The following is a 12,259-nucleotide window of genomic DNA, read 5'->3' on the forward strand; positions in this document are numbered from 1 at the left end:
ATATTCAATTAAAAAAAAAAAAAGTAATCTAGTAGAGAGAAGTACATAGACAAATGGAGTAGGAACCGTAAAAGCCGGTCGATTTGATGAAAGGTGTCATGAACACATTACATTACATAAACAAAACGTAAAAGTTCCATCAAAATCGCTTTTCTAACAAAATCGCTTCTCACTCACTCTAACTCCCATTTTCACACAAAATAACTTCCATTTTCCACATTACGCTAACTTATCAACACTTTCCAGATTCTCTCTCTCTGTAAGCATTTTCTCATCAAATCGTCATTTGCATTTTCCACTTTCTTCTTTATTATTTTCTTCAAATTTCCACAAATTTGTTAACTTTTTTATCCTAAATTTAAGATTTCGTAATGCCCATTATTTAGTTACTTCGAAATTGGTGTTTTTGTGTTGAAATATAATGAATCATGATTGATTTTGTATCTGGGTCTTTGGTTTTTTTAGTTGCCATTATTGGGTTTTATCATTTGTGAATTTTGAACCTTAAAGTTCTCATTTTTATACTTGTTTTTGTTTGTGTTTGTGTGTTTGAGTAGTGCTTATTAGAAGTTTGAATAGAAATTGTTGCTGGGTAGATGGAGGATGATAAGAAACGGAGAAAAAATAAGAAGAAAAAGAACAAGCAAAATAAGAATAATGTGGATATCGGGGTTGGAGAAACAGCTATTACTAATGGTAAGGATGAGCATGCCAGTCTTTCCGAGACTGCGAAAAATTCGATTCGGGGTGGTGAAACAGGTAACGGGGATCATAATCTGGTGAATGGTGCTAAGGATGAGCAAGTTAGTATTTCTGAGGCTGTGCCAAATTCTACCGAGGATGGAGAATCACGTACCAGGGGTCAAAAACTGGTGAGTAATGGTAAGGATGAGGATGCTAATCCTTCCGAGGTTTCAGAAAATTCGATTGTACATGGAGAGACAGGCGCCCGGGATCAAAATCTAATGAATAATGTTAAGTATGAGCATGCTATTCTTTCCGATACTGCGGAAAATTTGATTGTGGATGGAGAACCTGGTACCGTGGATCATAATTCCCTGACTAATGCTAAGGGTGAACAAGTTAATCTTTTTGAGGCTAATCTTTCTCAGGCTGCAGTAAGTTCGATCATAGATGGAGAAATAGGTAACAGAGGTCATAATCTGGTGAATGATACTAAGGATGAACAAATTAATCTTTCTGAGGTTGCGGTAAATTCAAATGGGTACGGAGAAACTTCAACCAGGGATCTAAATCTTGTGAATAATGCTAACGACGGTTATGCTAGTATTTCCGAGACTGCGACAAATTCGATTGGGAATGGAGAAATAGGTACTAGGGATCAGAATCTGATGAATGATGCTAAGGATGAGCCCACTCAGCTTTTGGGGACAACTGATAAGCAAAGTGTGACTGTGGATTGGAATGGAGACGTGGAAGTTCCAATCAGAGATTTGAATTTGGTGAAAAGTGGAGAGGGCGAGTCTGCTCAACCAATGGAGTCGGCTGACGGGCTAAGTGCTAACATGGATTCCAATGGACATCTGCCAAATGGTAAAGAATGTGTAAGTTTTCTTTTCAACCAGTATAGATTTTCACCAAATTTTAGTGCAATAGCGTTTTATGCTAATAAGTCATGACTCTAGTCATATATTTCAAATGTTGGTTAATGAAGGGGACTGTGTTTTTCCTTGGTATTGTTATCATTTTTCTTTGAAATCGAGAAAATTAGTTTGGACTTATTATTTCCTAAATCATTCTCTATATAGTTTTTCTAGGTTTGTGTGCATGCTATATATGTCCAAAAAAAATGAATCTCCCTTGTTATACAAACAAATTCATAAAAAAGGGATCTCTCTTGTTCTCTCGATGGCTCTTGTTTGAGTTGTGAGTGTTTGTAGACCTGATTTCATTGCCAAGCTAAATGAAATTAAAAAATCGGGTGATGAAAGTGATATTAACAAATAGAATTTGTTGAAGATGTCCTAAAGAATTTGTTGCCATGTTTAATACTTTCAAATTTTCAGTAAGCATATGCTTTCTTTCGACAGGACATATCAGATGAAACAATTAGAAAATTAAAAGAAGAAAATGCTATGCTTATTCAGAGAGAGGTAATATTTTACTGAAGAAATTATGTCATTTGCTTTAGAACCTATAATTCAATGATTTTGTAACTTGTACGGGATATCTCTCCGCAGACCATATCAGAAGAGACCATCCATAAATTGAAAGAAGAAATTGATACACACATTCTTAAAGGGGTAATATTTTTTCTAAGAAACCTATGTCCTTTTCCTTTGTTTTATCATGTCTCAATGTTTTTGTAATATGTACTGTGTATCGATACAAAGGTCATGTCAGAAGAGACAATCAGGAAGCTGAACGAAGATAATAATATGCACATTCTGAAAGAGGTAATGTTTTATCTGAGAAATACATATGAGGCTATGATTTTTTTTTTTTTTTTGAAAGGGTGAGGCTATGACTTATGTTTTGGCCTTAATGTTCCATCATTCTACAGACCATATCTGAAGAGACTGTCAGAAAATTGGAAGAACAAAAGGACATGCATGTGCAAAAGGAGGTGATATATTTTACATTTTTACTGAGTGACATTCATTCTATTTTACTAATTTATATAGCTTGCAACTTTCTCTCAACGCATATAGTCTATCTTTCCACAGGTTGCACTAGAAGAGAGTATCAGAAAATTGAGAAAAGAAATTGATATGCATGTTAAGAAAGAGGTAGGGTTCTATGTAAAAATATGTCCTTTGTTGGAGCCCTTATGTTTCTATTTTTTATATCATGTATAACCTATCATTCCACAGGTCATATTAGAAGATACAATTAGAAAGTTGAATAAGGAAAATGATATTCACATGCAGAAAGAGGTAATATATTTTAAATTTTGTCCAAGAAATATCTTTGTTTTAACGTATGTCATTACTCAAAATAGGCCACTTCAAAAGAGACAATAAGAAATTTGGAAGAAGAAAATGAAGTCTACATTCAGAAAGAGGTAGTTTTATTTTAAACTTAATCTACCAGATTTATTTCATTTGTTATTTACATGCTTATTTCATTTATTATTTACATGCTTATTTCATAAATATTCTTCAGTATGAATATGAATGCACATATCCCGTCGTTATGCAGGCCAAAGCAGAGGAGACAATTGCAAAATTGAAAGAAGAAGTTGATAAACACATTCATAAAGAGGTAGTGTATTGTAAGTTTTATCAGTGAGGTATTTGTTTTACTGCTTATTTTGCAACTTTATATTTATTTTCTTAAGGCTTAATAGCAGTTTTAGCCCCCTAACTTTCCCAAAGTTGCGATTTTGGCCCCCTAAGAAAAAAAACTACAAAACTGCCCCCTAAGATTTGCACCTGTGGCAGTTTTGGCCCCTAAAGCCAATTTTGACTCGGTCTACGCTGATATGGCACCCTAAGTGAGGTGCCACGTGTTATTTATTTATTTATTTTTTTTGGCCTTGGGGGCCAAAACTGCTACAGTTGCAAAACTTAGGGGGCGGTTTTGTAGTTTTTTTTCTTAGGGGGTCAAAATCGCAACTTCGTCAAAGTTAGGGGGCGAAAACTGCTATTAAGCCTTTTCTTAATAGCAGTCTTGAAGGAAATCATGGAAAAAATGACTAAAATTGAGCTTTATAATTATTTCTAACTTTCTCCATTTCTTGCCATTTGTTTTGCCTTTCTTTTACAGATTACCATGGAAGAGATTATCAATAAATTACAAAGTGAAAATAAATTGCAGAAACAAAAGCAGGTAATTAAATTTGAATCAACAGTTTTGGTGAATGTGTGGATGACTCTTACATTATGTTTGGGGAAGATCGATTTTGCTGATATAAATTTGAAACGAAAATGCTCTATAAGGAAGCTACAAGAAACACCAATTATTTGAATTATATTTTTCTTACATATGTTTATTTATTAACTAGCATATTTAACTGGATTCTCTGCAGACTGATCTAGAGGTGAGAATTGCACAATTGCAGAATGAGAATAATTCTTTACTTCAAAAAGAGGTGAGTGTAAATACATACATATATTCTTTTTCATTATTTAGGAGCATTTGTTGTAGATATTGTTTGTCTAGATGTTTAATATTTAATATTATATCTTATGCAGGCTGGGTTGGCGGAAAAAACAACTCTGTTACTGAATGAAAAGGTAGTTTCGAGCCTAGCTTCATCAACTTTGCAAATTCCTTCTTTCACCGTTTATATAACCTTAGATGGTTTCCCCTTCTAGCTGTTTATATAAGAATAATATTTAGTAGCATTTATTTGTGGATATTGTTTATCAAGATGTTTAATATTCAGCAACTATATCATATATGCAGGCTGGATTGGTAGAAAAAGTCAATATGTTATTGAATGAAAAGGTAGTTTTGAGCCTAGTTACATCAACTTTGCAATTTCCTTAATTCACTGCTTATTTAACCATATCTGATTTCACCCACTCTTAGCTGCTTATTATTAAGAATAATTTTGATATTTTTCTGTTAATGGAAAATAGTGATTTAAATTCTAAATCTGCTATACATTGTTCCACAGGAGGGTTTAGAGCAGAAAGTATATATTCTGGAGAGCAATTTGAGTTCCTTTAGTGAGAAAGAGGTACTAACTTGTCAATTCTCCCGTGTGTTATTGCATCAAGTATATTTTGCCTACTTAATTTGTGACCTTAAAATTTCGTATAGTACTTTAGGCATAGTCCGCACCCAATTTGGACCGGATATTTTTATAAAGAAGTAATTGGATTTGAATAGAACAAATTCTGATTAATGTGTGTGAATTAAATTTTTCATCCTTGTATTTATATTAGCCACTGACTGGTAAATTTTGGAGATATTTTTATCAAGATGTTTAATTTTTTATATTATATCATATGCAGGCTGGATCGGTGGAAAAAACCGATCCGTTACTGAAAGAAAAGGTAGTACTGCGCCTAGCTTCATCAACTTTGCAATTTCCTTCATTCAATGCTTCTTTAACCTTGGCTGATTTCATCCCTCGTAGCTGCCAATATAAGAATAATGTTTTTTCTTTTTTTCTTTTCCTTTTCTGTTAACAGAATTGTAATTTAAATTCTAAAAATCTGCCATTGATTGTTGAACAGGAGGGTTTAGAGCAAAAATTAAATATTCTAGAGAGCAGTCTGAGTTCCTTTAGTGAGAAAGAGGTAATAACAGTTTTTGATGAATGAGATGGCTCTTGTGCATTATTTAATTATATTTATCCATATATAAGTTTAGCTACTGACTGGTGGTATATTTAACTTGATTGTCTACAGACTGGTTTGGAAATGAGAATAGCACAATTGCAGAGTGAGAACAATTCCTTACTTCAAAAAGAGGTACATGACTTAACATTTTTCCCTCTTAAACAAATTAGGAGGGTTAAGTTTGAAAAATTATTAATCAATATATTTCATATTCAATACTATATCTTATGCAGACTGGATTTGTTGAAAAAACCAATCAGTTGCTGAATGAAAAGAACATTTTGAGCCTAAAAGTGGTCAGAACTACTTCTTCAACTTATTTCCTACATTTATTGCTTATTTAGCCTTAGCTGAATCCCCTCTTCTGATGGCCTTTCATACTATTCCTGTTTCTTGGGTTAGTGAAAGTTTAGTTTTAATTCTAAATCCAATATACACTATTTTACAGGACGGTTTAGAGCAAAATATAATTCATGTGGAGAGTGATTTGAGTTCATTTGTTGAGAAAGAGGTAATAACTTGTCTACTCTCCAATGTGTTATTGTATTGAATATATTGTTTGCTTAGTCAACATCCTTAACTTTTGTATAACAGATTAGCAATTATAAGCATCCAATCATGACTGTCTAAAGCATAAATAAAAAGTGTAATGAAATATAAGATAAAATAAATTCTTCTGAAAAAAATAAATAAAAACATTACACTAGCCCAATTTTCAAAACACTCCAAGAGGCTCAATACAATTTGTTGTCATGGTCTGAAATTCCCCGATAGCAAGTGTCTAGATTCAAGGCAAGGTGTGAAATGAGATCAAAGGGATATAAGAAAATGATGTTTGCCAACAAGGACCTCTCCGGGGTTGTCAACAGAACAAAAACTTGGGAGAGAAATTAAAGGGAATATGTAGAGAGAAGGATGCAAAGGAGTTGATGCTTCTTGGTATCCCATTCTTTGAACTTCAAGTTTAGTATTTTCCCCCCTCAATCTACTTGGTTGACTCTACTCTACTCATGGTTGTGAACTTCTCGAGTTAACTCATAAACATCTGAGTTTATAGCTCTAGTTATAAAAATTGAGTTACTATAAAATTGTTTGTGTAAACTCGTGTAGACTCACATAGACTTATGTATATGGTATACCCACATAGACTTGCATAGAATAAGCCGAAGAGTGCTAAATATGTGTTCTATTTCTTGTGATTTTGTCCCTTACAAGAGGAATATTTTGTGTTTTATTTGCAGAACTCAACTAAAGAACTTATTTCAAATCTGAATGGAAGCATCGGTATGCTACAAGGGCAGGTATTGTACATAATGTATATACAAGTAATTATACATGAATATTTTATATTGAAAAATCTTAGAAAGTATTATGGATTATTATTTCCAGGTATCGTTATCCTTAAATTTCCTCATCATTATCTTTGAAACATCATCTTGTAGTGTTCAGTTTTGGAGTCAGGTCACTAACAATACATATAGAATGGACTGCTATTGCAAGTGAGCCATAACTTGTTTGAATAGTTTTATGAGCACTAAAGCAGGTTCCCCTGTGTCGGTGAATGACTAACATGAATATTTCCTCTGTAATTTTACTTAATTAGACATTTTGGATAACTTCTGTAACAGTTCAGACTATGACTTTTTGGTTGTTTTGGTACCGAAAACCGATTCATTAATACCTTCATTTTGGCTGTTACGTTTTCTTTTCTTCGACTTCTATTATTTCATAAACATTGGCTTGATGAATTACCCTCACATATTGTTATTTGGTCATGTCCATTTTATTACAAACACGTGTTAATTTCTGATATGGAAATTAAAAACAAAGCTTGGCAGGTGGCAGAGTTGGAAGAGTCCAAGAATAATCTTTTGCTAGAAAACCAGCAATTGAGGGAAAATGTGTCTGGTCTTCATTCAACAATCCAGAATCTTGAAAATAGTAGCTCTTCCGCTTCACAGGATGCTTCTGCAAAGGTTTGTTTGTGTTATCTTTTATGTTTAAAATCTACAGTAAATATTCATATTCATAGAAAAATACACATTTTCTTGGCATCTTTAAAAGAAGGAAAGGATCAAGATATGACTTTGGAAACGAGACATTTTATTAGTAACTTGTGATATACTCAAATTTTCAGTGGTGGACTGTCGTCTAGCTTTCCATGAATGTTATTAGTTGCATCTTAGTTCTGCAGCTTATCATAATTTCCGAAAGTGAGGGACATGAGATACATGTTATGAACTTCTTCCTTGCGTTTTATGTTGCCTATGACAATATTGTGCTTAATGATGGACAGGACTGCGCTTTGGAAAATGAGAAGTTGAAATCTCAAATTGAAGAGGCCTATATGTTGGTGGAAAAATTGATGGCCGAAAATGCTGAACTTGTTGAGAAGGTAAATATGCAGGGTTCTTGATGGTTTGTAATGACTTACTGAATTTTTTTTATTTTTTTTATTTTCTCTGTTGTATTGTAGATTTAAGATTGGTTTAGTTAGATTTTGTAGATAGTGTTATGTGTTCTTAAGTTAAGCCATTTATATCCTCAGGTCCACATGCTATGTGTTGAGCTGGATCGACCAGACACGGAAATCAAACTTTCTGAAGTTACTGGACCTGATGGTTTGACTGAATTTGTTAAACCATCTGAACCCGAATCATCTGAGGTTACGTCTATATCTGCGCCGGAGTTGGATTCATTGGAAAAGACTTTGGTGGTGAATGATAATATTGACTCTATTCATGCCGAGCATGCAAGAGATCTACAGCTGGTACCAGATGATATTGAAGAAATTGTTCAAATTCCACTGGATGATAATGATGCAAGAGATCTACAGCTGCAAGATACCAAGAATGTGGAGAATGATGACGCTGTTCCAATAACAGATGCTCCTCTTATCGGTGCTCCATTTCGTCTGATATCATTTTTTGCTAAGTATGTTAGTGGTGCTGATTTGGTTAGCCAAAACTCCTCAAACACCAGTAATTGATTTTAATAGTGGGTGAAACAGACAATTATCATTTTTGTATGGCAGTACATAACATACAGTAACCTCACTTACACTAGTCAGAAATACAAATATAGGCTGGGGCAAATTGGGTCCCATTTTAGTATCTGTATGCCAACTCTTTGAACATTAGGATATATTGTACTGGCATACTGGGAAGCAGTATAGAGGTTGATGTTCGAATGTTCTTCACTTCAAAATGCCTTCATAGTTGGAAATCATACATTTGAAAATTGGCATAATGAGCAAGACTAGGGTGCATTTGGTAAGAATTCAGGTTGTGTTTGGATATACATTTAATTGAGCTCTTTTTGAATAAATGTTTATCATAGAAGTGTTCATATATAAGTTATTTTTATAATGAGAGAATGTTGTTGAACTGTTTTTAAATAAGTTATAAGTCATTGTAATAAGCTAAGTTTACTGAAATATGCTGAAAAGAATTTTTATAAACTCTCAAGTATTTACGCAAGTACTCCCTCCGTTTCAAAATGAGTGTCGCTTTAGCCAATTGCACACAAATTAAGGAATGAAATAAAGTAGTCAAATGTCATAGCAATTTTACCAAATTATCCTAATCAACTATTGGTTTGTTTTTCATTAAAGAAAAAATAATACTTTGGAAGTAGTGTAACATAACATTAATTGAAGGGTACAATTGAAAAGAAAAAGTTATTATTGCATTGAAAACCGAAAGCGACATTCATTTTGAAACAATTTTTTTTAGCTAAAGCGACACTCATTTTGAAACGGAGGGAGTATTTGTTATAAGTTCGACTAAACTATAAATAAGCTCTGCCAAACACATTTGATAGATGGTGACTACAAACAAAGCTTATGCTATGTAATATCCTATGATTTTTTTTCATTTTATTGTGATATCGTGTCTTATGGTTTAATCATTCATTTTGGTGATTGATGTATTGTCCTGGCCATTAGTCTTGTGACGACAGGCTTTTTGATAAAATGTAAAAATCTTCCACTTCTGTGTTTATATTACTGAGATGAAGCACAAAAAATATAGTCTTTTCTCCATTATTAACATCAAAATAAGATTGTATGTGAAGGTAAAAGAAAATGGCAAGATGCTTAAACATTGACGTTTTTCTTTGATGCTTAAGACCTAAATCAATCTTGACTAAGCACTATTCAAACATGGCAATGGATTTGAGCTTGTCCTCTGTTGACTGGTATTAATAAATGGATGCCCTTATGTCTTCAATCATCCTAACAACTTCCTCCATTGAAGGTCTTGTGTCAGGCATCTCTGCTACACATGCCATTGCCAATTGTAACATCTGCACCAATTCTTCTTCAATGTTTGAATATCTCATTAGATCAAGATCAAACACCTCGGCAGTCCATTCCTCTCTAACAACAGATTGCACCCATTTTGGAAGATCAACCACATCATCATGCCCTGAGTACTGAACTGGTGTTTTCCCTGTCAGTGTCTCAAGAAGAAGAACACCAAAGCTGTATACATCAGACTTTTGAGTATATTTTCTGCTTTCGTTCACTTCTGGTGCTCGGTAGCCTGGAGGACTTTTGGGTGAGACACATAAACTTGTAAGAGGTGTTAAGCCGAAATCTGATATGCAGCCTTGAAGATCTATTGAGAGAAGCACATTGGATGCTTTTATATTGCCATGGACATGTTTCCTTCCATTGGCTGAGTGGATATGGGCAATGCCCTTAGCAGCTCCAGCCATGATCTTCAATCTGGAATCCCAATCTAGTTGAATTCGTCCAGTTTCACTTGTTCCTGTCATCATTTTTCATATGATATAGTAAGAGAATAAAATAACCAGCAAATGGCAATACATATAACCATGTCTAATCATACATTATAAAACTATTCAATCTCACAAAAAAAGTTGAAAATGAGAGAAATTACCATGCAATAACTTGGAAAAGCTGCCAGATGTGAAGTAGTCATAAACTACTAATTTTTCATCCTTGGAATAATAGTAAGCACGAGATGGAACCACATTTGGACGGTGATCAAGCCTTTGAACAATCTCCATTTGCTGTTCAAATTCTTTTTTCCCAACTGTCACTTCTTTTAACCTCTTCACAACCACTATGGTCCCCTCTTCTAGAATGGCTTTGTAAGTTGTTCCACAACTTCCCTTACCAAGCACTTCAGCTGAGGCTCTTAACAAATCATCAAGATCAAAATTATAAGCACAGCCTTCAAAAAATGTTAGCCTGTTTCTCCCATTTTCTTGCACACCACTTCCAAATTCCTCCATAAGCTTCTCTCCCTTCTCTTTAAGTGCTATATTTTGCTCACCTACTCTTTTCTTGAAACAGCAGAACATTGCTACAAGAACTAGAAGAAGCACTACTGCAAAGACTCCCAAAGCAATAACAATTTTCTCCCATGTACTCAATTTCTTGCTTGAGGTATCACTAGGTACTTTTTGTGAGACTATTAGTGGAGACAAAATAGTAGTAGGGGAAGAAGCTAAAGAACATTGTTTCAAAGGTGCACCACATAACCCTAAATTCCCCTTAAATGAGGATGCATCAAACTTATGAAGCCCTAAAGGAATTGCACCATTTAAATAGTTGAAGCTCAAATCCAAATTCTTAAGATTAGGAAGGTCAACAACATAAGGAATAGGTCCTATAAGAGAGTTATTTTGAAGATTTAATCCTATTAGATATGTCAAGTTTTGGATTATACTTGGAATTTTTCCAGTGAAAGAGTTATATGACAAATCAAGAAATAAAAGATGAGGTGGCAAATAGTTAGGAATATGACCTGAAAAGTTGTTATGTTGAAGATATATAAATCTTAGAGAAGGAATGAAAAATATATCACTTGGAAGGTTCCCAAACAAGCTGTTAGACCTAAGACTGAGACTCGTAAGGCCGTGTAGCTTACCAAGGGTGTTTTCCGGGAGAGAACCGCGCAAACCAACGCCCGGAAGCCTCACAGAATGAACATGTGAGCCATTAGGATTGCATTTAACTCCCACCCAAGAAGTGCATATTGAGGTATTAGAACTCCAATTGAGTTTTCCTCCATGATGTAATGCAGTAATAAAATCAAGTAGTGCTTGCTTTTCTGAATTTAAATCAGATTTAGTTTGAGGAAACACAAGTAGTAGTAAGAAAATTTGTATAGTCACAAAGAAGAATTGTGGCATCATCAAGTAGTAGTAAGAAAATTTGTAATACCTTGAAAAAAAATGAGAAAGGGTAAGGAAGTTGTAAATGGAAGGGAGAGTTAAGCAGTGTGCAAGTAATGTAAATGAATATAAGTGATTGTGAGAAAGAAAAAGTTAATTTTTGTTAAAGCAATGTTGGCTTAGTGATTGGTGGTGGCAACGGCCAAGAGGAAGCAAGGACAATCTTTAACGGCATAACTTCAGGAACACACAACCATAGAGAAAGAAAAGCTTAATTAAAAGCACTATAGTATACACATAACTTCATCACGCATATTACTATCCCTAAATATATATAAGTTTCTTTTTTAAAAAAATTGTCTCTTAAATAAATATATTTTCAATTAATATTACTGATTTGTTTTGTAATTTTAGAGTTGACTACGACTATATACACACAAAATTTTCTTATATGTTTTTTTAACCATTTTATTGATGCGAAGTATTCACCGACTTTAATGATGACTAATCTGTATTAGAGAATCTGAATGACTCACGACCATACTTTTTTTTTCATTCACAAGACTCATACTTGATACCTTCAAGATATCCGAGTCAAATTCCATTCTATATAATTTTTTTAATATATGTAAAAATAACAAACATATCATGTGAAATTATGGTTGTTTAAGATTTAGGAGACAGGCATTCAACGTTGAAGTAAGCTTAGTACACTCAGCTTAAACTACACGACTTCTTTCTCATCGAACAGGCCAACCTATGGGATACATATTAAACCATAATTTATGATTAATATTTGTTGTGGACATGGATGAATTAGACATACTATCAGATTAAAAAGAAAGGAAAAATATTTG

The 12,259-nt window shown here is 33.7% G+C and overlaps 2 protein-coding genes across 9 annotated transcripts; one reads left to right on the forward strand and one right to left on the reverse strand.

Moving 5' to 3' along the window:
* Positions 1-80: 80 nt before the first annotated feature.
* LOC146908402 (uncharacterized) lies at positions 81-8,605 on the forward strand. Of its 8 annotated transcripts, none has more exons than XM_085723211.1 (24): positions 81-259; positions 555-1,565; positions 2,052-2,114; positions 2,202-2,264; positions 2,355-2,417; positions 2,525-2,587; positions 2,688-2,750; positions 2,835-2,897; positions 2,963-3,025; positions 3,163-3,225; positions 3,730-3,792; positions 3,992-4,054; positions 4,158-4,199; positions 4,372-4,413; positions 4,586-4,648; positions 4,926-4,967; positions 5,151-5,213; positions 5,325-5,387; positions 5,489-5,551; positions 5,704-5,766; positions 6,497-6,556; positions 7,094-7,231; positions 7,552-7,650; positions 7,804-8,605. In XM_085723211.1, the coding sequence occupies exons 2-24, from the start codon at positions 597-599 to the stop codon at positions 8,242-8,244; spliced, it is 2,778 nt and encodes a 925-aa protein (XP_085579337.1). In that variant the 5' UTR covers positions 81-259; positions 555-596; the 3' UTR covers positions 8,245-8,605. The 8 variants fall into 8 exon arrangements, with proteins under 8 accessions (XP_085579337.1, XP_085579338.1, XP_085579342.1 ...); XM_085723212.1 differs by having other exon boundaries at positions 558-1,565; XM_085723216.1 differs by lacking the exon at positions 4,926-4,967.
* A 662-nt stretch (positions 8,606-9,267) lies between these two features.
* On the reverse strand, positions 9,268-12,008 carry LOC146908403 (putative inactive receptor kinase At5g58300). Its single transcript, XM_085723229.1, has 2 exons — positions 10,160-12,008; positions 9,268-10,027 (listed from the first exon to the last, which is right to left on the reverse strand). Exons 1-2 carry the CDS (start codon positions 11,421-11,423, stop codon positions 9,456-9,458), a joined length of 1,836 nt encoding a protein of 611 aa, XP_085579355.1. The 5' UTR covers positions 11,424-12,008; the 3' UTR covers positions 9,268-9,455.
* Positions 12,009-12,259: the final 251 nt, after the last annotated feature.

This window comes from Medicago sativa, chromosome 7 (genome assembly GCF_051527215.1).
Source record: "Medicago sativa cultivar Bolivia chromosome 7, Bolivia_mono, whole genome shotgun sequence".
Classification (NCBI taxonomy): domain Eukaryota; kingdom Viridiplantae; phylum Streptophyta; class Magnoliopsida; order Fabales; family Fabaceae; genus Medicago; species Medicago sativa.